Source organism: Heptranchias perlo, chromosome 6 (assembly GCF_035084215.1).
Source record: "Heptranchias perlo isolate sHepPer1 chromosome 6, sHepPer1.hap1, whole genome shotgun sequence".
NCBI lineage: Eukaryota > Metazoa > Chordata > Chondrichthyes > Hexanchiformes > Hexanchidae > Heptranchias > Heptranchias perlo.
In genome coordinates, this window is record NC_090330.1 from 46,832,078 (window position 1) to 46,858,532 (window position 26,455).

At 42.9% G+C, this 26,455-nt stretch overlaps 1 protein-coding gene across 3 annotated transcripts in view; it reads left to right on the top strand.

Moving 5' to 3' along the window:
• Positions 1–26,455, top strand: part of rev1 (REV1 DNA directed polymerase) — a 177,133-nt gene that overhangs the window by 69,877 nt on the left and 80,801 nt on the right. For 2 of the 3 annotated variants that reach the window (XM_067986238.1, XM_067986236.1), the window contains exons 2-7: positions 1,232–1,298; positions 2,334–2,466; positions 2,733–2,901; positions 7,734–7,880; positions 13,363–14,069; positions 16,157–16,264. In XM_067986238.1, the coding sequence (XP_067842339.1) occupies positions 1,242–1,298; positions 2,334–2,466; positions 2,733–2,901; positions 7,734–7,880; positions 13,363–14,069; positions 16,157–16,264 (1,321 nt within the window). In that variant the 5' untranslated portion in view covers positions 1,232–1,241. Of the gene's footprint in view, positions 1–1,231; positions 1,299–2,333; positions 2,467–2,719; positions 2,902–7,733; positions 7,881–13,362; positions 14,070–16,156; positions 16,265–26,455 lie in introns of all 3 variants that reach the window. The other variant, XM_067986237.1, reaches the window with a different exon arrangement.

Genomic DNA, 26,455 nt, shown 5'->3' on the forward strand with positions numbered 1-26,455 from the left:
TGCTTTTCAATGCTATCCCTCTAGGATTGAACCCTAGTGTTAGATTTGCCTTTTTTATGGCCTTATTAACCTGCGTCGCTACTTTTAGAGATTTGTGTATCTATCTCTTGATCCCTTTGCTCCTCTATCCCATTTAGGCTTATTATCCAAGCAGTATGTAGCTTCCTTATTCTTCCTACCAAAATGCACCACCTCACACTTATCTATATTAAAGTTCATTTGCCAATTACATGCCCATTCTGCAAGTTTCTTGCATTTTGATGCATTCTTCCTTTGTATTAACTACACCCCCTCAATTTGATGTCTTCCACAGATTTTGAAATTGTACTTCCAATTTCCGAATCCAAATCGTTAACCTAAATTGTGAACAACAATGGTCCCAGCACTGATCCCTGTGGTACACCACTTCCCACCTTTTGCCAGTCTGAGTAGCTGCCTTTAACCTTTACTCCCTGTTTTCTGTTTTGTAGCCAACTTGCTATCCATTCTGCTACTTGTCCACTGACTCCACATGCTTTAACCTAGTCATGAGTTTACAATGCAGTACCTTATCGAATGCCTTTTGAAAATCCAAATATATTATTAAAATCCAAACCCCATCTACTGCATTACTCTTGTCTACTCTTTTTGTTACTTCTTCAAAGAATTCAGTAAGGTTGGGCAAGCATGACTTTCCCTTCTGAAATTCATGCTGACTATTCTTTATTATATTTTTGTTCTCTAGATATCTTTCTATTACATCTTTGAGTAAAGATTCCATTATCTTTCCTACCACCGTTAAACTAACTGGCCTATAGTTCCCTGGATTTGTTCTATTTCCCTTTATATTCTTGGGGTTCAGAAGAGAGGTCATACCCAAAACATTAACCTATTTTTCTCTTTGGATGCTCATCAGTTGGCTGTGAATTTTGAGCATTTTCTGTTTTTATTAGAAATATGTATTTATTTCATATATATTAATTCATGAACAATGAATTAAACATTAAAAAGTCATTTATCACTTTGAAGCTTCCTAAGATGTCTATGCTATGAATGATAGACTTCTCTTTGATGTAACTAATTGTCACAGCTTTGAGTCCACATTTACTAAGGTAATGTGCAATTTTGGCAGTGTTGTTTTTGTTACTGCCTTTTAATTATGAGTAATTGAACTTTGTCTTGTATTCTATTTGCATGTATGTAAAGTTAAGCAGTAATATTTTAAAACCAACAATTTTAAATTATATCTCAGAGGCCTTACTATGAGCCGTGGAGGATGGAGGAAACGTGCCAGCGAAGGGGATGGCTGGAGAGAGTGGGTATGTTCAGCACAAATTTACCTTTAACATCCTGTATTTTTATTTCTAAATTTATCATTTAATTTTGTCTACCTGTATAGCAGGCAATGAATCAAGTTTTAGTCAAATAAGAGCTGCAGTTCCACTTTTTTTTGTCCGTTTGGTAATGTTCTTGCCTTTGAGTCAGAAGGTTGTGGGTTCAAGTCCCACCCTATGATTTGAGTACATAAGGCTAACACTCCAGTTCAATACTGAGGGAGTGAGGCATTGTCGGAGGTACCATCCTTTGGATGAGATATATATTTATAGACTTGTATCTCAGGACATCGCAAAGCACTTTACAACCAAATAAGTAATTTTTGAAGTGTAATCACTGTCACAAACAGCAAAGTGATAATGCGCAGATAATCTTTTTTAGTGGTGTTGGTTGAAGGATAAATATTGGCCAGGACAGTGGGGATAACTCCCCTGCTCTTCTTCGAAATAGTGCCATGGGATTTTTTACGTCCACCTGAGAGGGCAGGCGGGGCCTCGGTTTAACGTCTCATCCGATAGACGACACTCCCTCAGTACTGCACTGAAGTATCAGCCTAGAATTTGTGCTCAAGTCTCTGGAGTGGGACTTGAACCTACAACTTTCTAACTCAGGTGAAAGTGCTACCAACTGAGCCATGGCTGACACTTCTTATGTTAAATCAGTTCCCCATCTGCCTGTTCTGATGATTCAGGTGGATATTAAAAATCCCATAGCACCGTTCAGAGAAGAGCAGGGAGTTTTCCTGGTTTCATAGGGTACATTTATCCCTCAACCAACAGCAAAAGCAGCTTGTTTTCACAATGCTGTTTATAGGATCTTGCTGTGTACTTTTGCCTACATATGTCACTGCACTTCAAAGTTATTCATTGTGTGAAGCACCTTGAGATATTTCTGAAAGTTGTGATAAGGACTATGTAAATGCAAATATTTATTTTTATTCAAGGAGACTGGTTAAGTATAGTGTCAGAATAAATCAGTGAAGCTGAAGGTTTATAAAATGTCTTCTGAATTGCTCCTAGGGTGGGTACATGGCAGCAAAGATTGACAAGCTGGAAAGGCAGTTCAAATCAGAGGCTCCTCTTCAACAAGAAAATGAAGGGACAGCATCTTGCATTTTCAGAGGTGTTGCGATTTATGTCAACGGTTACACAGGTATGTGGCGATTTAAAAACCTGACTCAGAGGCAGTTGTAATCTTTCAGAAAACTAGAAGCAATCAGTCGTCCTGTCAGTGGGTTGAAAGTTAAGTGGTAATTCATTTAAATAGAATGGATTTGAATACATTTCAGCTGAATATTTGCAAGAAATAGTGTTGGCAGGAGAAATAAAACAATTGGTGCTTGTGTATTTGCTAGGACTTAGAATGCTAACTATGAGCCCTGATGATTCTGCACTTTTAAATGAAGTGTTGTATTTCAGAGCCAACAGCAGATGAGTTGCGAAAGCTAATGATGCTGCATGGAGGCCAGTATCATATGTACTATTCGAAGTCTAAAACCACCCACATTATTGCCACTAACCTTCCAAGTGCAAAAATCAAAGAACTGAAGGAAGAAAAAGTGGTTCGACCTAATTGGATTACAGACAGGTTGGTAGAAATACAATATTTATTGTCATTCCCATTATGTTTTGGTATGAGGGGAAACAATGCTGATTGCACTAAACCCCTGAGATGTCAAATTCCCTCTGGGAAGTTGTCTCACAGCAGATTTGAGTTTTAATCAATTGCAGTATAACTCTGACCTAAGTATGTATAAGCTCCCAACTGGATAATAGCGTTGACTTAAACCAAAAGTTAAGATTTAACGCATAACCTTTTTATACTATAGAGAGATAGAAATCCAGTATCTACTTGTTACCCTTTCTACATTTAAAAAAAAACCAAATTTTAAGTGTATATTGTTAGTACCACAAGTTCAGTTATCCCAATGTTGCTGTCCCCCTATTTTAGTTGTGCTATGCCTTTAATTTGCTTTGACTGTGCCACTTGCAGTTCATGGGTGTAGGATATTTGAATGACAGTATTTTAGTGGCATGACCTTCAGATTGCATTGACTGATTCGCATGTTATTTTGAGAAGAGTAGTATTAATTTGAGGCTTCAATCTAATATTCCTCTTAAAAGAAAGTAACACATCGGTGAATTGTAACACAGGGTTTGCTAAGATATTTTGCCTATCATATACTAAATTGTCTATATCTGTTTTATTGAAAGTACATTAGGATCAGTATAATGTATACTCTATTAAGGACAATTGGATATCAGTGGTATCTCAGCTGCTGCTCTTGTTTGGTGCTGTATTAATTAATCCATCAATTCATTTTCCAGAGCAATAGTCCTCAACAGCAATAGTCCTGTTAACCATTACATGATTTGTATTATAATAATCTATAAATTGTAGCTTTTACAAGTATCAGTACTTTACAGAAAATACATGTTGGATTATTTAACTGTTTGATTTCAAATAAGTGACTGACCAAAATAAATGACATTTAAGAGAAAAAGTAAATCATGTCATTGTTAAGAGTTGTTACTATGACTGCAGGAACTGTTTTTAATTGGTCAGTTGGGGTTTCTTGTCTTTAGTTTGTTCATTGTTGCTGAGGGAATACTTTTGGTGTGTTAATGAAAGGAAAGTAGCTGTTTACAGTTTTAAACTTCCGTTTCACTCCTGTTTTGTTTGTTAAACTGAGGGATGTCAGTGCTGGGAAATGGAAACTTTTTTTTCCCATTTTGATGCATAGTATCAGTATCAAGTGCTGCCAGCCTTTGTTATAATATGGCTTAATGCGGAGTAAAACTCTTTGTACTCTGGTGTATTGTGCCTTAAGTCTCCACTACGCTACTGTAAACCTTTAGCACTTCCACATCAGCCTTAAGACTTCTTGGTGAGAATGTTGGTTTATTCTCGGGTGTGGATGACGTTGTTGATGCCCTAAAAAAGTGGTGGTAATCTTTCTTTGTAGCTATTGCTTTTACAACTGAATGATTTGCTAGGCCACTTCAGAGACCATTAAGATCCAACCTTAGTGTGTGATTAGAGTAATGTGTAAGCCAGACAAGAGGCAGGTTCCTTTCCCTGAAGGATATTGGCAAACCATTTGGGTTTTTATGACAACCCAGCAGCTTTTATCATCATGTTTCTTCTGGTGTGAGCCCACAAGTTACCAGATTTATTGAGTTAATTTCATAACTTGCCATGGTGGGATTTGAATTTGATCTCTGGGTTGCTAGTCCAGTGCTATAACCACGACTTTATTGTACTATGGAGCTGTGGAAACTACAGACTGGTTGAGACTGCACAAGATCATACCTTTCAGGATCAATGAAATGTGAGTTTGAAAACAAGCCCACAGGATATTATACACCTCATAATATTTTTGATAATTTTTGCAGAATGTGACTATTTGGAAACATGGTGATCAACATGCTTATTTGGTTTATGAATATCAGCCAAATATGAGAGTTTATAGGCAACTAGCCATAGAAATATCTATCGTTGTCTCTCCACTTATGCAGAAATAGTCCTTAAAATTCCTTACTGGTACTTGGGTATAATTTATTCTTAGCTTGATTTGAACTCTAGCCCCACTATATTAACCCAACTTGTCATGCAGTATTCAAGTCCTTGTCAGTTCAAAGTTCAGTGTGTTTTGGAATTCCCAGATAAGGACCCAAAGTGCTTCTGTGAAATAGTTTGTGATGAATGTCATCAGTTATAAGTCCATAGAATGATACATCTACATAAAGCTTAATGTTCAGTAAATTCTATGGCGCTGTTGTCAACAGAGCAGCTAATCACCTAAGCTAGCTCCTGATTATATATAACTTGCAGTGATTGGGGTAAAGTAACTCGATAGTAAGATTGGTGTTATAATTGTATCACAAATAATTTCAGTAAACTATTATAAAAATTGAGATCAAAATATACAAATAAAATTCACATAATAGATAAAGTTCTGGTTTGCATCCTTTTATTTCCTTCAAAGATCTGCAATAATAGCTAATTCTCCATATACCTCAGTTGGATGCACCATGTTCTGATGAGCCAGTAAATTATAATGACAATGATTGACATTTCTGTAGCCAGTTACCCTAGAAACTCTCTTGATTTGGCTGATGATATTAACAGAATTAGCATCTTGATCACCACTTGAATATTTCCAAATAGTCACATTACGTAAAACTGTCATATTATGCTGTATATAATATCCTGTGAAATTTTATTCTGCAGTGAGTGAGAGATGACCATGCTGGTAAATGGAATACTTTGCATACTTGCTCCCTCTATACAACTTCAATGACGTACCTTAATCCCTGCCAGAAGTGCCAAGAGGATGATCCATCTCGGCCTCCTCCCGATATCCCCACCATCACAGAAGCCAGTCTTCAGCCAATTCGATTCACTCCACGTGATATCAAGAAACGGCTGAGTGCACTGGATACAGCAAAGGCTGTGGGCCCCGACAACATCCTGCGTGTAGTGCTGAAGACTTGTGCTCCAGAACTAGCCGCACCTCTAGCCAAACTGTTCCAGTACAGCTACAACACTGGCATCTACCCGACAATGTGGAAAATTGCCCAGGTATGTCCTGTCCACAAAAAGCAGGACAAATCCAATCCAGCCAATTACCGCCCCATCAGTCTACTCTCAATTATCAGCAAAGTGGTGGAAGGTGCCATCGACAGTGCTATCAAGCCGTACTTACTCACCAATAACCTGCTCACCGATGCTCAGTTTGGGTTCCGCCAGGACCACTCTGCTCCAGTCCTCATTACAGCCTTGGTTCAAACATGGACAAAAGAGCTGAATTCCAGAGGTGAGGTGAGGGTGACTGCCCTTGACATCAAGACAGCATTTGACTGAGAGTGGCACCAAGGAGCCCTAGTAAAATTGAAGTCAGTGGGAATCCGGGGGAAAACTCTCCAGTGGTTGGAGTCATACCTACCACAAAGGAAGGTGGTAGTGGTTGTTGGAGGCCAATCATCTCAGCCCCAGGACATTGTTGCAGGAATTCCTCAGGGCAGTGTCCTAGGCCCAACCATCTGCAGCTGCTTCATCAATAACCTTCCCTCCATCAAAAGGTCAGAAATGGGCATGTTCGCTGATGATTGCACAGTGTTCAGTTCCATTCGCAACCCCTCAGATAATGAAGCAGTCCGTGGCCGCGTGCAGCAAGACCTGGCCAAATCCAGGTTTGGGCTGATAAGTGGCAAGTAACATTTGCGCCAGACAATGACCATCTGCAACAAGAGAGTGTCTAACCACCTCCCCTTGACATTCAACGACATTACCATCACCGAATCACCCACCATCAACATCCTGGGGGTCACCATTGACCAGAAACTTAACTGGACCAGCCATATAAATACTGTGGCTACAAGAGCAGGTCAGAGGCTGGGTAGTCTGCGGTGAGTGACTCACTTCCTGACTCCCCAAAGCCTTTCCACCATCTACAAGGCACAAGTCAGCAGTGTGATGGAATATTCTCCACTTGCCTGGATGAGTGCAGCTCCAACAACACTCAAGAAGCTCGACACCATCCAGGACAAAGCAGCCTGCTTGATTGGCACCCCATCCACCACCCTAAACATTCACTCCCTTCACCACCGGCGCACTGTGGCTGCAGTGTGTACCATCCACAGGATGCACTGCAGCAACTCGCCAAGGCTTCTTCAACAGCACCTCCCAAACCCACGACCTCTACCACCTAGAAGGACAAGGGCAGCAGGTACATGGGAACAACACCACCTGCACGTTCCCCTCCAAGTCACACACCATCCCGACTTGGAAATATATTGCCGTTCCTTCATTGTCGCTGGGTCTAAATCCTGGAACTATTTCCTATCACACTAGTGTGTGGTTTGTACTTACTGCATCATCTACTGGTCCCTCTGAGGTGAAACGTTTAATGCCGTGGACTTACATATACTAGTAACTAGTTCGACACTATGCAAAATCTCTTCAGATAATCTTTCATATTTGAGATCTTGCATTTATTTCCGTGTTGCCTGTGAACTGCATTCTGCAGTGTTTTGTATAAACATGGCACACTGTTTTCTGCTGTATTAATGAAATCAGAAGTAAAATTAATTTCACCATTGGCCAGATTTAAAAGTCAGAAAAACAGGTTCCATTTTTGACTTTGGTAAACCTAAAGAGTATATTATAATCCAACACCCTTGTCTTTGTATTTTTTCTTTTTGATCTCATCCTTGTACTTTTTAATCAGACCATTTTTTTATTTAGGTGAATATTCTCCTTTGAGAACTCTTCGCCTATTTACATAATAGCTTACCAGTGAAAAGAAAGAATACATTAATCAGATGTTTGTCAATGTTTACAGTTCTCTTCAGAGCTATGTTGCTGGGCGCAACACATTAACACATATTTTGATTTTTCTTTTGTTTGCTTTGCAGTATAAAAGCTGGGTGCCTCCTCTCTTACATTCCTTATCAGCTCTATACCAAGCAGTCAAGTGTCCAAAAGGGATTGAACTTCACTGTGAGCAAACGTGAAGAACCTACACCAGGCCCAAGCAATATTTATAAACTTAATAGAAGTGTGTAAGTAATTCAGTGACTTCAGTATTTTAAATCCTGATTTAATCTTTTCCTCCCTAACCTGAAATTCTCTTTTTGGCCTGTTTCACATTAAGGCTGAAGATATCTTGGTGTTTATATTAGCTCAGAGTTGAGGACAAGCTAAAAGTTGATGAAGTTGATTAGCAGTTTTTCAGAATTTACAGCTGATTTTAGGTAGAGGTTCCAGTTTCTATAGCACATCTGATAAATGCAAAACTAGGTTGCAATTTGCTGTACTACATCATTTATTTCATGTCCTGTACTTCCAGATCTGGAAATGTAATCCACTGATCCATTGAAATGGTTGAACTAGTCATATCAAACTGAGTCTCAAGTATGTGAGCTGCAAGTTTTTTTGTCTTGCAGCAAAAGCGATAGAAACAGATGTATTTAGAAATAGTTCTCTACTCCCACCCGCTCCAAGGTTTCTGTGTGATCCAAATATATTTTAACCTGACACTTGTCTTGTGTATGTTCTCGGGAGGTGGAATACGCTGGCAGGACCTCATTTATTTCCCATCCCCAGTTGCCCTGAGAAGGTGATGGGCCTTCTCCTTGCACTACTGCAGCTCTTCTGGTGATGGTGCTCCCACAGTGGTGTTAGGTAGGAAATTCAAGGATATTAACCCAGCGATAATGAAGGAATAACAATATATATCAAAATCAAGAAGGAAGGGGAACTTGGAGGTGATGGTGTTCCCTTGACATTTCTGCTCTTGTCCTTCTTGTAGAGGTATTAGGGGAGGGAGGGGCTGCCAAAGTAACTTGGTGAGTTGCTGCCTGCATCCTGTAGATCATACATGCTGCAGACATAGTGCACCAGTGGTAGAGGGGGTGGATATTGAGTCTGGTGGCAGAGGCACTGATCAAGCAAACTGCTCTGTCTTGGATGGTGTCAAAATTCTTGAGTACTGTTGCTCCTCCGCCCGTGAGTAAGCATAAGTGTGAGTATTTCATCACACTCCTGACAAGCCTTGTAGATGGTGGATAGGCTTTGAAGGGTCATGAGGCGAGCCAGTCGCCGCAAAGTACCCAGCCTCTGTTCTACTCTTGAACCCACGATGTTGATATGGCTGGTCCAGTTAAGTTTCTGGTCAGTGGTGACCCCCAAGATGTCAATGGTGGGGGACTCAGCAATGGTAGTGCCATTAAAGGTCAAAAGGTGTTGGCTGGGCTTTCTCTTGTTTGAGATGGTCGATACCTGGCACTTAAGTAGCGCCAATGATACCTGCCACTTGTCAGACAAGGTCTGGATGTTATCCAAGTCCAGTGCTAGGCTGGCAATAACTGCTTCATTATTGAAGGAGTTATGAATGGAGCTGAACAATGTGGAATCATCAGCGAACAGCCCTACTCCTGACTTTATGACGAAGGGATGGTCATTGAAGAAGCAGCTGAAGATGGTTGGGTTGAGGGCACTTCCTTAAGGAACTGCTGCAGTGATGTCCTAGGGCTGCAATGACTGCCTCTAACAACCACAACTATCTTCCTTTGTGTCAGGTATGACTTCAGTCACTGGAGAGTTTTCCCTTTGCCCCTATTGACCTCAGTTTTACTCAGGCTCTTTAACACCATACTTGGTCGAATGCGAGCTTGATATCAAGGACAACTGCTCTTGCCACTTTTCTGCCATTCAGCTCTTGAGTCCATATCTGGACCAGGTTCTGATGAGGTCTGGAGCTGTGTGGTTCTAATGGAACCTGAACTGAGTGTTGGTGAGTAGGTGCCACTTAATGGCACTTTGATGACTCCTTCATCATTTTACTGATGTTTTCAAGAAGGCCGAAAGGGCAGTAGTTGGCCAAGTTAGAGTTATCCTATTTTTTAGTGGATAGGACATAGCTGGGCAACCTTCCACATTGTTGGGTAAATGCCAATTTCATAGCTGTACTGGATTAACTTAGCTAGAGGAACGGCTAGTTCTAATGTACAGGTCTTCAGCACTACAGCCCTGATGTTACCAGGAACCATAGCCCTTGCCATGTCTGTTGCACTCAGCTGCTTCTTAATGTCATGTGGAGTGAACCAAATTGGTATCTGTGATGGTGCCAACCTTGGGAGGAGGCTGAGTAGGGTCATCCACTCAGCACTTTTAGCTGAGAGTACTTACAAACACTTCAGCTTTGTCTCTTGCACTCACGTGCAGAACTGCATCATATTTGAGGATGGGGAAGTTCACAGAGCCTCCTCCTCCTGTTAATTGCTTGGTTGCCTGCCACCATTCTTGATTGGATGTGGTAGGGCTACAGAGCATTGCCATGATCCTTTGGTTGTGGAACCACTTAGTTTTGTCCATTGCTGCTTTTGGTGTTTTGCGTAACAACCAGTCCTATGGAGTAGCTTCACTAGGTTGGTACCTCATTTTCTAAGGTATGATTGGTGCTGTTCCTGGCACACCTTTCTGCACCCTGTATTGAACCAGGGTTGATCTTCTGGCATGATGGTGACCAACGAGTGAGGGATGTTCCGGGCCATGAGATTACAGATTGTGGTGATAAACAATTCTGCTGCTCCTTATGGCCCACATATCCCTCATGGATACTCAGTTCTAGGCTGCTAGATCTGTCCTTAGTCTGTTCCACTTAGCATGATGGTGGTGCCACAGTACACGATGGAGGATGCCCTCACAGTGGAGACGAGACTTTTATGAAATAAAGATACCAGTCTTTGCCAGTTTGTGAACTTAAGTCTGTCTAGAACTGATATTTTGTTCCTCATTTTGAATAATTTACAGTTTAGTACAGTGCTTGAAATTAAAAGAAGAAATTTATTTCAAGAAAGCTACTAATAGGCTATTCAAATTGAAGTCACCATATCCCCATTTCGTTATGTAAATTAAGTAGTAAAGAAATCGGCTGTGGTATGGAACGTAAATAAAAATGGCTGTACATTACACCAGTAATGCACCTATCTGTTATGTCAATAGCACTTTCATGTCTGAGTCAGAAAGTTGTGGGTTCAAGCCCAACTGAGGACTTCAGCACATAATCCAGCCTGGCAGTTCATTGCACTATGAGAGAGTGTTGCATTATCAGCAGCATCATCTTTTGTATGAGATGTTAAACTAATGTCCCATCTGCCTACTGAAGTGGACACTAATAAATACCATGGTGTTATTTGAATAGGTACTGGGAGTTGTCCCAGTGCCCTGGCCATTATTCCTCCCTAAACCAACACCACCAAAAAAAACAGACTATCCAGTTACTATTGTACCAATATTGGTAAGCTTGTTTTATACTGGCAAATAAGCTTTGGAGGAAATTTCAATGCAAGTTCCTGCCCCTTTCCCAATTGGTGGGAGGCAGAGTTGACACTGCTGTTGTTGCATACCACCAAGTAATTGAACCATTAAAGAAACAAAGGATGTGTGAATAGCTAAGGAAGTGAAGAAGATGGAAGAGATGGTAAACTCGGGGGTCAGTTATAAAATTAAATCAGATTTGAAAATAAAGTAGAAGGTGCTAGTAAAGTACAGTGGGTCAAGCAACCCTAAGAAGAGAAAAAACAAATCAACAGGGAAATGTAGACAAGGGCAAAAGAGAGAAAATACTCTCTTCAAAGTCTTCACTTCAATAATATTTTGGTTTCATTAACATCGCAGTAAGTTAACTAACCCAATTTATTCCTTCCAAATTAATTCTGTTTTTCCTGTCTAGTGACAATTCATACACAGATATCTACATTTTTCACTTATGTAAATTATCATCTGATAATTGTCACCTTTCTAAGATTGAAGCCCATGGAATAAAGGGGGCATAGCAGCATAGATACAAGATAGGCTAAGTAACAGGAAGCGGAGAGTAGTGATGAACAGTTGTTTTTTGGATTGGAGGGAGGTGTATAGTGGTGTTCCCCATGGGTCGGTTTGCAGATGACATAAAACTTGGAAGTGTAATGAACAGTGAGGAGGATAGTGGTAGACTTCAAGAGGATATAGACAGGCTGTTCGAATGGGCAGACATGTGGCAGATGAAATTTAACACAGAAAAATGCGAAGTGATACATTTCGATAGGAAGAAGGAGAAGAGGCAATATAAACTAGAGGGCACAATTCTAAAAGGGGTACAGGGACAGAGAGATCTGGGGGTTTTTGTGCACATATCATTGTAAGTGGCAGGGCAGGTTGAGAAAGCGATTAAAAAAGCATAGGGGATCCTGGGCTTTATAAATAGAGGCATAGAGTACAAAAGCAAGGAAGTCATGATGAACTTTTATAAAACACTGATTCAACCACAACTGGAGTATTGTGTCCAGTTTTGGCACCGCACTATAGGAAAGATGTGAAGGCCTTAGAGAGGGTGCAGAAAAGATTCACTAGAATGATTCCAGGGATGAGGGACTTCAGTTACGTGGATAGACTGGAGAAGCTGGGATTGTTCTCCTTGGAACAGAGAAGGTCGAGAGAAGATTTGATAGAGGTATTTAAAATCATGAAGGGACTAGACAGAATAGATAGAGAGAAACTGTTCCCATTGGCAGAATGGTCAAGAACCAGAGGACGTAGATTTAAGGTGATTGGCAAAAGAACCAAAGGTGACATGAGGAAAATCTTTTTTATGCAGTGAGTGGTTAGGATCTGGAGGGGGTGGTGGAGACAGATTCAATCGTGGTTCTCAAAAGGGAACAGGATAAGTACTTGAAAGGAAAAAATTTGCAGGACTACAGGGATAGGGCGGGGGAGTGGGACTAGCTGGATTGCTCTACTTTTCTATGATTCTAATGAATGGCAAGTCTAACTGCAAAGTATATTAATATTTCAGTACTTGTTTGCATCTGTGCAGTACCTTAGCAATGACAAATTGCAGGTATTTGATTTGATGAAGGTGGCCATAAACAAGGCTGGTAGCATCCAAGATTTCGTGGCCATGGGAGCCACTACAGAATTTATCTACAGCGGTGGATGTTTTGTCCTGATTTTTATGGCATTCTAAAAAAAAATGAAGGGAACAGCTGGTAGGGGGAAAATACTGCTGCAGGTCAGTAAATTTTGAACTTGCCACTGGAATAAGGAGCAGTGGTCTTTTACATCTGGACGATTTGTGCAGAAGTCTCATAGCAGCAGAAGCAAAAATGTAAGACTTCTGTATAAATTAAGCTGCAGTCTGTTCTGCTCTCTGCTTTCTCTTCACTCCTGGCCCTGTTGCTGCTGCTCCTGTAATTTGGGTAACCTGAGTCCTCTTCTCTGCTGCTCACTATTCCCAGTGTCTGCTCCAGCACCTGCTATGCTGCTCTCCTCATCGGGTTCTGTAAATTTGTAGTTCAAGCACCTCTCTCTAAACTTATGTTGTTTTTTTAATCCAAAAAGGATCTGTTGTGTATTTCCAGTATTTTCTGTTTTTATTGCTCTTTATGTAGCCTTGGTTTATCCCATGGACCCAAATCTGTGACGCTCATTTTTCAGAGAACATGCATTGTTGTTGCATAAGGAAGGGTAGAAATGATGATTTCTGGTGCTTTGTTCTAGAAAGAGCATCACCAACAACCGAGACAATGTCAACTACAAGGAGAAAGGAAAACAGACTAACAATGGAATTAATGAATGGGACAAAAACAATGAAGATTTTGAGCTAATGGAATTGGAGCATGCTTTTCCTAATCTAAATCACAATGGAGTTCATAGTTGTAGAGACCATTTTTCTCTTTATAACAGGAATGCGCCCAATTCTTATAGTGCCTTAAAAACACAGGATTATTTAAAACATTGCAGTGAAACTTTGTGGGAAAAGGAAATTGGAACTCCTGAAACCCTGGAAGAAGAAAATGATGACTGTGAAATAGATTTCAAAAACTGTGAGAAGCATTTGGCAGAAGGTAATACTTTGCTGCCTGACCGCACTAGGACTACTGCAACATCTTCATTAAATGAATGTTTTAAAATAAATGGGGCTAACCACCCTGCAGTTCAAGGGATTCCAAGAATGAAAAGCACTTCAGAGCCTTCATCCAATAAGGCATCTTCCCTCTGGTCTTCAAAACCTGCAGACCCAAGTTTTATATCTGAGTTTTATGCCCATTCAAGACTGCATCACATAGCAACCTGGAAGTGTGAGTTTACAGAATATGTGAACAGACTTCAAAGACAAAGTAATGGTGTTTACCCAGGCAGAGAAAAACTGAAAAGGATTAATACGGGAAAGTTTCAAAGAAATCTTACTGATACCAACCATTTGGGTAAGATTCTACTACTTGTTTCAAAAGCAGTAACACTATGCTGCTCTGCATTGAGATCATAGCTGATCTGTGACCTAACTCCATATACCCGCCATAGCCCCATATCCCTTAATGCCTTTGGTTAACAAAAATCTATCAATCTCAGATTTAAAATTAGCAGTTGAGCTAGTATCAACTGCCGTTTGCATAAGAGTTCCAAATTTCTCCCACCCTTTGTGTGTAGAAGTGTTTCCTGACTTCACTCCTGAAAGTCCTGACTCTAATTTTTAGGCTATGTCCCGTAGTCCTAGATTCTCCAACTGGCAGAAATAGTTTCCCTCTATCTACCCTATCAGTTACCCATAATATCTTGAAAACTTCAATCAAATCACCCCTTAATGTTCTAAATTCCAAGGAATACAACCCTAGTTTGTGTAATCTCTTCTCGTAACTTAGCCCTTGGAGTCCAGGTATCATTCGACTAAATTTACACTGCACTCCCTCCAAGGCCAATATATTCTTCCTAAGGTGTGGTGCCCAGAACGGAACACGGTACTCCGGGTGTGGTCTAACCAGGGCTTTGTATAGCTGCAGTATAACTTCTACCCCCTTGTATTCTAGTCCTCTAGATATAAAGGCCAGCATTCCATTAGTCTTATTGATTATTTTCTGTACCTGTCCATGGACATTTTAATGATCTATGTACATGGACCCCTTAGTCTCTTTGGATCTCCACTGTTTTGAGCTTTTCACTATTTAGAAAGTACTCTGATCTATCCTTTTTAGTTCCAAAATGGATGACTTCACACTTGCCTACATTGAAATCCATTTGCCACAGTTTTGCCCATTCACTTAATCTATTAATATCACTCTGTAATTTTATGCTTCCATCTACACTGCTTATAGTGCTGCCTATCTTTGTGTCATCGGCAAACTTGGATATGTAGCTCTCTATCTTGTCATCTAAGTCGTTAATAAATACAGCCACCTTAGAGAATGCACATATTTTATATAAACAATATTGAATAGTTAATGCAGTTAATTCATTGATCCCATGCTCGAAGGCGTACTGGGTTAGAGAATCAGCCGTATCTGACCCATACTACCTTCAATCAAGGCTTCTCATTGGAGTACTGAACTGCTGAATTTACAATTATTGTCATAGATGTTGTTCCTCATATACTTAAATTTTACTTTTTTAAGGGATGTGGTAGTTGTTTCAATGGATGAATTACCAGTTCTTCATCCATTTCACCCATTTAAAGGAAAAGTTCACATTAATGAACCATATGAACTTTTAATAATGCACTCATTCATAGAAGCTTAGGAAGTATCCTTCCTCCATTGCTAGAAGGTCCCACTTAAAGTCTTAGGCCTAGAAATTTGGGTGTGCCCATTTTTGAGCACAGGGTACGATCGCTATGCCAAAATGGTGAGGCTCAAGACGCCACTGATATTGGACCTCATTTCCATGAAGCAGGCGAGCTGCAGGGAGTAAGCTCACAGTTCGCCCAACTAAGCATTGTTAAAGATTGGGCCGAGTAGCGGTCCTCAAGTAAGTGAGGAAGGGGGGGAGACCGGGGGGGTGGAGAGATCGGTAGCCAGGTCGGGGTATCAGTAGCCGGGTGGGGGTACGATTGGTAGCTGGGGAAGGGGGAGAATGTGCATTGTTGCATGATGTAGGGTAAAAATGATGATTTACGCCCATTCAAGACTGCATCATATATTTGGCCGGAGCGGTGGCCCGAGTTCGTTTAATGTGGAGTTGGGAGGAGCACTCCTTCCGCCTCCACATTCAGATAAGTATAGTTTTAAAATGTGCCATGTTGGTTGCGGCCTAATGGGCAGTTCCTTTAAGGACTGCCTGTTAAACCACATGGAGGCCTGGTTTTTCTGAGTTCAGCTGATGCTTTCGCCGGCAGCCTCAGGCAAACCAGTCTTGCAATGGGGGCTTCAAACAGGCATTATGCCCGTTATTTGCATATACAAAGGGACTAATGCCTGTTTCAGGCGTGGGCACTGCACGCTGATTTTTTGGCCTTTACTAATATGGCAGGCAGCGCACTTCCTGCTCACAATGACCATGTTCACAGTGTTTTCTCTTGCAGGCACTGCGAATGTAATGGATCCACCCAGACGACAGAACTGTATAATGCACATCGATATGGACTGCTTCTTTGTATCAGTGGGCATTCGTGATCGTCCAGAACTGAAGGGTTTGTAAATGTTAATCTCTATTATTATCAGTGGTTCAACTGACGAGATACAATGTGTACTGTGTTGTGAATTTAAACTGAGCGTGGGCATGTAATTTCTTTGGGGGATTGTGTGGAGTTTCAAGAGCCCACTAATTTGCTGTACTGTAGGCCAGAGAAAATAAACCTTGCATAATGCCGTCTAGACTTGATTGTTCTCTCCACTGTTCTTGACCAGTGGTAACCATTGGTTTCCAACTGTAACACCTGAATAGCTCAGTCGTGGTTGAAATATTTCTGTTTCTGTAAGTCCCTTTAAAGTTATACAAAAAAAAAATCAATACATACCACCTATGCTACAGGGAATCTTTCAACCTTTCCCCTTGCAGTCCTACAAGATGGGCTGTATCTACACTGACACTTTCATGAGGATAGAAAGCACTAGATTTGAAGGTTTTAAAATGTACTACTTAATATCCCAGCCATAGGTCAAAAATAGGATTGGGATGAGGTGTTTGGACGTGATTTGGTCAGAAGTGAGTGTGGCAGGTCCCAGAGGGGAGGGTGCAGGCTGCAATGGAGACTTAAGCAGAGGCCAAGTTCCAGGCTGCATTGGGTGCAGCAGTTCTGTTATGGAGGGTGCAGATTAAGACTGAGACTTAGTTGAGACTGGACCCTGGATCAATGTCGGGCTGATTGTACGGATGGTGTTTGGATTGGGACTTGGGAATCCAGCTGGCCAGCACTAAGTGTGGGTCAGACACAGCCCCTGAATGACAGTAATGGTGTTGGCAGTGACTAATGAAAATACATTACCAGGGAGCACCATCCAATGGAAACAGGTTACGAATTCCAATGTTAGGAGACTTAATATTCATCTGTTTGTCAGAGACTAATCTGATCATATAAAAAAAAGAATAAATAGATGTTGGCACAGTATTTTTAAGTAAACATATTATATAGCACACAGATATTTTGAGCCCTGTTTACTTCGTACAGTGGCAGAATATCACTGTGGTAGAAATATAAATACTATAACTATAGTGCAGTCGCCAGAACCACCCTTACATAGCAAAGTGATGCAAACAAGTGAGTGCCCATTTTTGCACCTTATTTAGGTGCAATATTGAGCACTAATGAGCTGACTGCATGGCTGAGTTATCAATTGGCAACTTTAGTAATCAACTGTTCCTGTACATATAACAACAGCAAATACTTATATAATACCTTTACCGAAGAAAATAAGTCCCACACACTTCTTGGAGGATGAAGAGGAACAGATATGGAGCCTTTGAGGTAGAGTTTGGAGAAGTGACTGAAAGCTTATTTGAAGAGATGGGTTTTGAGAGGGCATTTAAAGGAAGGGAAGGAGCTAGGCAGAGGGGTTTGGGCTGGTGTTCCAAAGAGTAGAGCTGAGATAAGTGAAGGCTCTGCCACCAATAGTAGAGTAGAGGGAGGAAGAAGATGCACTGGTAGCCAGTCAGAAGAGTGGAGGACACAAGAGGACCACAAAGCTGGAGAAAGTTAGAGGATGGGTGAGTCGGGACCGTGGACGGATTTGTAGATGAGGTGAATTTTAAATCTGATGTCAGGGAATAAGTGTAGATCAGCGAAGAAAGGGTGATGAGCGACAGTGTGGGGCAGAATATGATGGCAGAGTTATCAGTAGTTTAGAGTTTATAGAAACTGGAGGTCAGCAAGGATGATATTAGAGAAATTGGCCCCGATATTTACAGGGAGGTAGCGGGGGTGCGTGTATGTGGGGGGAAACCCAGAAATGCTGGGAACGCAGAGGTCCTGCCGAATTTAACCAGAAAACATCGTGTTGGGGGGAGAGGGGTGGGAGTTGGACCGGCAATCAGGAGGGAGGGGATCCGCCGATCACAACAGAAGATATGCTTGAAGGGCCGGGGACAGCACTCCTGCTCCTCCTGGCCCACAAGCAGTGCTCTAAAAAGCACTTACCTGCTGGAACTGGCTGATCCCGTCTCCCTTTAGCTGCCAGGTTTCCTAAACCCTGGGAAACCTGGCCAGCCAGTGTTAAATTCAAATAGCTGTCAAAGTATCAGGAACGGAGCCTCATTTATATATTATGATTGCGGACCAGCTTCACCAGTGCAGGTTACTCTGATGCCCCCAAACCCTCCATGGGTAAAACGGAAGCAGGTGCATTTGTGGCGGTTTGGGGTCGGGTTTTGCAAATTTGCTGATTTAACTCCCACCGCCGACCCTCTCCCGCCCTTCGTGGGAGTGGGGGGGAGGGGGTTAAAATCCCCCCCAAGAAGCCTAGAGGTGACAAAGTTGTTTTGGCAGCAGTGGAAATGGGGTGGGGCATTTCCTGAATGGAAAAAACAAATCTGGGTCGTAGAGAGGGTGGAGCAGGACCAGGAGGTGACTGAAAAAGAGCCAGGGGGCAGTAGCTAATAAGTGGATAAGAAAAGTCTTGAATTATTTAGGCAGAAAGTTAGGCATAGCAAGGAAGTCTTTTGAGTAGGAGTTTGATGAGCAGAGGTAACCAGTACAAGTGGCCAATTTGTAATCAGTGAGAAATGTTGGAGAAGTTGAGAATCTGTGAGGGAAGTCAGAAGAGATCAGAGTCAGCGAATAGGAAGAAGACCATAGTTTGAGATCGGAGAAATTCAGGGTTTGCGTGGAAGAAAGCAGAAGTCCTTAGTTTGCAAGGTAGGTCGGCAACAAGGAGGCTGGAGAGGACTGTGAGGAGGAGGATGGAGAAACTGCAGACAGCTGGGCAAGTGAGGGTGACTGGGATAATAGAACCTGAGTAAGCGGAATATATAGAGTGCAGACCCTTCTGTGGATGCACAGTGGGCATGATGCTCCCATTTCTCCTACCTTCCCATCTCTGAAATTTGCTTTTTCCTCCTTCAGTCACCAATGCTCAGCCCCCTGTGCAGTGTATATATTCCATGTGTCTCCCTTTCCTCCCAACCTAATACTTAAATTCAACATCCTTGGGTATGAAACAAAGTAGTTGCCTGGTGAAGTTTGCAGATGATACAAAGATGGGAGGGAAAGTAGAGAGTGAGGAGGACATAAAAAACCTACAAGGGGATATAGACAGGCTGGGTGAGTGGGCGGAGATTTGGCAGATGCAATACAATATTGGAAAATGTGAGGTTATGCACTTTGGCAGGAAAAATCAGAGAGCAAGTTATTATCTTAATGGCAAGAAACTGGAAAGTACTGCAGTACAAAGGGATCTGGGGGTCCTAGTGCAAGAAAATCAAAAAGTTGTATGCAGGTGCAGCAGGTGATCAAGAAGGCCAACGGAATGTTGGCTTTTATTGCTAGGGGGATAGAATATAAAAACAGGGAGGTATTGCTGTAGTTATATAAGGTATTGGTGAGACTGCACCTGGAATACTGCATACAGTTTTGGTGTCCATACTTAAGAAAAGACATACTTGCTCTCGAGGCAGTACAAAGGAGGTTCACTCGATTAATCCCGGGGATGAGGGGGTGGACATATGAGGAGAGGTTGAGTAGATTGGAGTTCAGAAGAATGAGAGGCGATCTTATTGAAACATATAAGATTGTGAAGGGGCTTGATCGGGTGGATGCGGTAAGGATGTTCCCAAGGATGGGTGAAACTAGAACTAGGGGGCATAATCTTAGAATAAGGGGCTGTTCTTTCAAAACTGAGATGAGGAGAAACTTCTTCACTCAGAGGGTAGTAGGTCTGTGGAATTTGCTGCCCCAGGAAGCTGTGGAAGCTACATCATTAAATAAATTTAAAACAGAAATCGACAGTTTCCTAGAAGTAAAGGGAATTAGGGGTTACGGGGAGTGGGCAGGAAATTGGACATGAATTTAGATTTGAGGTTAGGATCAGATCAGCCATGATCTTATTGAATGGCGGAGCAGGCTCGAGGGGCCGATTGGCCTACTCCTGCTCCTATTTCTTATGTTCACCTAGACCATCACAATACTACAACATGATCCTCATATTAAAACCTGACCTGACAACCCCTATGCAAAATCTACAGGCAGAATCAGCACTTACTGTACCCAATTTGACCCAGCAACCCTCCCTTTTTCGCTCATCCCCACCAGGTACCATTTTTTTTGCTGTCTAAACTAGGGCAGTGAGTTAAACTAAAATCTGGGAAACTATAACTCGTGCTTTAATTAATAACTTAAAGTAGGTAACTAATTAGTTAATAAAACTAAAAATATCAAGTGAATAAAAACTTTAACTAATTAAATATTTAAAACAAGGTTAGATAGGGATGGCAGTGAAGGTGGTGTGTTGTAACTGCAGCATGTGGGAGTTTGTGGAGACCAGCGAGATCCCAAGCAACCACATCTGCAGTAAGTGTCTGCAACTCGAGGAACTTCGCCTCAGAGTTGTTGAGCTGGAGTCCGAACTGCAGACATTACGATGCATCAGGGAGGGGGAGAGTTATCTGGACAGTTTGATCCAGGAAGCAGTCACACCCCTTAGGTTAGGTAATAGTTTAGATTTGGTCAGTGGTCAGGGACAGGATGATGTGACTGCGAGTCAGGCAGGCATGAGGACCCAGGATGCAGTGATGGAGGAGCCTCAGCCTTTGATCTTGTCCAACAGGTACGAGCTACTTGCTACCTGTATGGATGAGAACAAAGACTACAGGGAGGATGGTCAATTTGAGCACGGCACCATGATAAGGGAGGCCATTCAAGTGGGGGGAGTAAAAAGGAATGTGGTAGTGGTAGGGGATAGTATAGTCAAGGTGATAGATACTGTTCTCTGCAGCCGCGACTGGAAGTCTCGAAGGTTGTGTTGCCCGGTGCCAGTGCTAAGGATATCTCCTCGCGGCTGGAGAAGAACTTGGAGCATGAGGGGGAGGATCACGTTGTCGTGGTCCTCGTAGGAATCAACGACATAGGTAGAGCCAGGAATGAGGTTCTGCTGAGGGAGTTTTAGACGCTAGGATCCAAATTAATAAGCAGAACCTCAAAGGTAACGATCTCTGGATTACTACCTGAGCCACGTGCAAATTGGCTTAGGGTCAAACAGTTCAGAGAGTTAAATGCGTGGCCCAAAGAGTGGTGTGGGAGACAGGGGTTTCAATTCATGGGGCACTGGCACCAGTACTGGTACGGTACGGTAGCATAGTGGTTATGTTACTGGACTAGTAATCCAGAGGCCTGGACTAAAATCCAGAGTCATGAGTTCAAATCCCGCCACGGCAGCTGGCGAATTTAAATTCAATTAATTAAATAAAAAAATCTGGAATTAAAATACTAGTATCAGTAATGATGGCCATGAAACTACTGGATTGTCGTAAAAACCCATCTGGTTCACTAATGTCCTTTAGGGAAGGAAACCTGCTGTCCTTACCCGGTCTGGCCTATATGTGACTCCAGACACACAGCAATGTGGTTGATTCTTAATTGCCCTCTGAAATGGTCTAGCAAGCCACTCAGTTGTAAAATCTCGCTACGAAAAGTCATAATAAGAATAAAACCGGACGGACCACCCGGCACCGGACCACTAGGCACCGGACACGACAACGGCAAAACACCAAGCCCAGTCGACCCTGCAAGGTCCTCCGTACTAACACCTGGGGACTTGTGCCAAAATTGGGAGAGCTGTCCCACAGACTAGTCAAGCAACAGCCTGACATAGCCATACTTACAGAATCATACCTTTCAGCCAACGTCCCAGACTCTTCCATCACCATCCCTGGGTATGTCCTGTCCCACCAGCAGGACAGACCCACCATAGGTGGCGGTACAGTGATACACAGTCAGGAGGGAGTGGCCCTGGGAGTCCTCAACATTGACTCTGGACCCCATGAAATCTCATGGCATCAGGTCAAACATGGGCAAGGAAACCTCCTGCTGATTACCACCTACCGTCCTCCCTCAGCTGATGAATCAGTCCTCCTCCATGTTGAGCACCACTTGGAGGAAGCACTGAGGGTAGCAAGGGCACAAAATGTACTCTGGGTGGGGGACTTCAATGTCCATCACCAAGAGTGGCTCGGTAGCACCACCACTGACCGAGCCCTGAAGGACATAGCTGCGAGACTGGGCCTTCGGCAGGTGGTGAGTGAACCAACACGAGGGAAAAACTTACTTGACCTCGTCCTCACCAATCTACCTGTCGCAAATGCATCTGTCCATGACAGTATTGGCAGGAGTGACCACCGCACAGTCCTCGTGGAGATGAAGTCCCGTCTTCGCACTGAGGACACCATCCAACGTATTGTGTGGCACTACCACCGTGCTAAATGGGATAGATTCAGAACAGATCTAGTAGCTCAAAACTGGGCATCCATGAGGCGCTGTGGGCCATCAGCAGCAGCAGAATTGTATTCCAGCACAATCTGTAACCTCATGGCCCGGCATATTCCTCACTCTACCATTACCAACAAGCCAGGGGATCAACCCTGGTTCAATGAGGAGTGTAGAAGAGCATGCCAGGAGCAGCACCAGGCGTACCTAAAAATGAGGTGCCAACCTGGTGAAGCTACAACTCAGGACTACATGCATGCTAAACAGCGGAAGCAACATGCTATAGACAGAGCTAAGCGATTCCACAACCAACAGATCAGATCAAAGCTCTGCGGTCCTGCCACATCCAGTCGTGAATGGTGGTGGACAATTAAACAACTAACGGGAGGAGGAGGCTCTGCAAACATCCCCATCCTCAATGATGGCGGAGTCCAGCACATGAGTGCAAAAGACAAGGCTGAAGCATTTGCAACCATCTTCAGCCAGAAGTGCCGAGTGGATGATCCATCTCAGCCTCCGAGCGATATCCCCACCATCACGGAAGCCAGTTTTCGGCCAATTCGATTCACTCCACGTGATATCAAGAAACGGCTGAGTGCACTGGATACAGCAAAGGCTATGGGCCCCGACAACATCCCAGCTGTAGTGCTGAAGGCTTGTGCTCCAGAACTAGCTGCGCCTCTAGCCAAGCTGTTCCAGTACAGCTACAACACTGGCATCTACCTGACAATATGGAAAATTGCCCAGGTATGTCCTGACCACAAAAAGCAGGACAAATCCAATCCGGCCAATTACCGCCCCATCAGTCTACTCTCAATCATCAGCAAAGTGATGGAAGGTGTCATCGACAGTGCTATCAAGCGGCACTTACTCACCAATAACCTGCTCACCGATGCTCAGTTTGGGTTCTGCCAGGACCACTCGGCTCCAGACCTCATTACAGCCCTGGTCCAAACATGGACAAAAGAGCTGAATTCCAGAGGTGAGGTGAGAGTGACTGCCCTTGACATCAAGGCAGCATTTGACCGAGTGTGGCACCAAGGAGCCCTAGTAAAATTGAAGTCAATGGGAATCAGGGGGAAAACTCTCCAGTGGCTGGGATCATACCTAGCACAAAGGAAGATGGTAGTGGTTGTTGGAGGCCAATCATCTCAGCCCCAGGACATTGCTGCAGGAGTTCCTCAGGGCAGTGTCCTCGGCCCAACCATCTTCAGCTGCTTCATCAATGACTTTCCCTCCATCATAAGGTCAGAAATGGGGATGTTCGCTGATGACTGCACAGTGTTCAGTTCCATTCGCAACCCCTCAAATAATGAAGCAGTCCGAGCCCGCATGCAGCAAGACCTGGACAACATCCAGGCTTGGGCTCATAAGTGGCAAGTAACATTCGCGCCAGATAAGTGCCAGGCAATGACCATCTCCAACAAGAGAGAGTCTAACCACCTCCCCATGACATTCAACGGCATTACCATCGCCGAATCCCCCACCATCAACATCCTGGGGGTCACCATTGACCAGAAACTTAACTGGACCAGCCATATAAATACTGTGGCTACAACAGCAGGTCAGAGGCTGGGTATTCTGCGGCGAGTGACTCACCTCCTGACTCCCCAAAGCCTTTTCACCATCTACAAGGCACAAGTCAGGAGTGTGATGGAATACTCTCCACTTGCCTGGATGAGTGCAGCTCCAACAACACTCAAGAAGCTCGACACCATCCAAGATAAAGCAGCCCGCTTGATTAGCACCCCATCCACCACCCTAAACATTCACTCCCTTCACCACCGGCGCACTGTGGCTGCAGTGTGCACCATCCACAGGATGCACTGCAGCAACTCGCCAAGGCTTCTTCGACAGCACCTCCCAAACCCGCGACCTCTACCACCTAGAAGGACAAGAGCAGCAGGTACATGGGAACAACACCACCTGCACGTTCCCCTCCAAGTCACACACCATCCTGACTTGGAAATATATCGCCGTTCCTTCATTGTCGCTGGGTCAAAATCCTGGAACTCCCTTCCTAACAGCACTGTGGGAGAACCGTCACCACACAGAATGCAGCGGTTCAAGAAGGCGGCTCACCACCACCTTCTCAAGGGCAATTAGGGATGGGCAATAAATGCTGGCCTTGCCAGCGACGCCCACATCCCGTGAACGAATAAAAAAAAGAGGGAGCTGTTCCGTTGGGACAGGCTCCACTTAAACTGGTCTGGGACCATCGTCCTCGCGAATTGAATAACTAGAGCAGTAGATAGGGCTTTAAACTAAAAAGGAGGCGGGGGAGGGTTCAGGTAAGGATAAATTTATAAATTTGAAGCGAAAAGTCAAGGCTGTCGAGCAGTGTAACAATTGGATAAAGATAAGCAGTGTGTGTCAGAAAGGGACAGAGAGATTAACAGTAATAGTGCATCAGTGAATAAGGTCAAATCAGGGAAAAATAGTAAAAAGTTAAAATTAAAGGCACTTTATCTGAATGCATGAAGCATTCGTTACAAGATAGACGAGTTAATGGCACAAATAGAGATAAATGGATAGTAGCCATTACTGAGACATTGTTGCAAAGTGATCAAGGTTGGGAACTAAATATTCCAGGGTATTTGACTTTTCGAAAAGACAGACAAAATTGAAAAAATTGGTGGGGGTGTAGCCCTGATAATAAAGGATGATGTAAAGACAGTAGTGAGAAAGGATCTTGACTCACGTTTACCACACGGACTGCAGCAGTTCAAGAAGGCGGCTCACCACCACCTTCTCAAGGGCAATTAGGGATGGGCAGTGACGCCAACGACGCCCACATCCCATGAACGAATAAAAAAGAACTCAGAAGATCAGGAAGTAGAATCAGCATGGGTGGAGACAAGAAATAGCAAGGGGCAGAAAACATTGGTGGGAGGGGTTTATAGGCCCCCTAATAGTAGTTATACTGTTGGACAAAGTATTGAATAAGATTGGCTTGTAACAAAGGTAATGTAATAATCGTGGAGGAAGTTAATCTTCATATAAACTGGGCAAATCAAATTGGCAAAAGTAGTTTGGAGGATGAGTTCATGGAATGCATTTGAGACAGTTTCCTAGAACAATACGCCGTGGAACCAACCAGGGAACTGGCTATTTTAGATCTTGTCTTCTGTAATAAGACAGGCTTAATTAGTAATCCAATAGTCAGGGATCATAAGAAATAGGAGCAGGAGTAGGCCACATGGCCCTTCGAGCCTGCTCCGCCATTCAATCAGAGCATGGCTGATCTTCAACCTCAACTCAACCTACCTGTCCATTCCCAATATCATATTGATTCCCCTAGAGTCCAGAAATCTGTCTATCCCAGCCTTGAACATATTCAATGACTCAGCATCCATAGCCCTGTGGGGTAGAGAATTCCAAAGATTCACAATCCTTTGGGGAAGAGTGATCATAATATGATAGAATTTCACATTGAGTTCGAGAGTGACGTATTTAAGTCTGACACTAGTGTCTTAAACTTAAACAAAGCCAATTACATAGGTTTGAAGGGCGAATTGGCTAAGGTTGATTGGGAAATTAGATTAAAGGATAGGACGAAGATAAGCAATGGCGAACATTTAAAGAAATATTTAATAATTCTCAATGAATATACATTACATTGAGGAATAAAAACTCCACGGGAAAAGTGATCCACTTTTGGCTAACTAAAAAAGAATTAAGAGTAGTATTAGACTAAAAGAAGAGGCTTATAATGTTGCCAAGAATAGTAGTAAGCCTGAGGATTGGGAGAGTTTTAGAAACCAGCAAAGGATGACCAAAAAATTGATAAGAGGGAGAATATGGAATATGAGAATAAACTAACAAGAAATATCAAAACAGATTGTAAGAGCTTCTACAAGTATGTAAAAGGAAGAGAATAGCAAAAGTAAATGTGGATCCCTTAGAGGCGGAGACAGGAGAAATTATAATGGGGAATAAGGAAATGGCAGAGTCGTTAAAGAAACATTT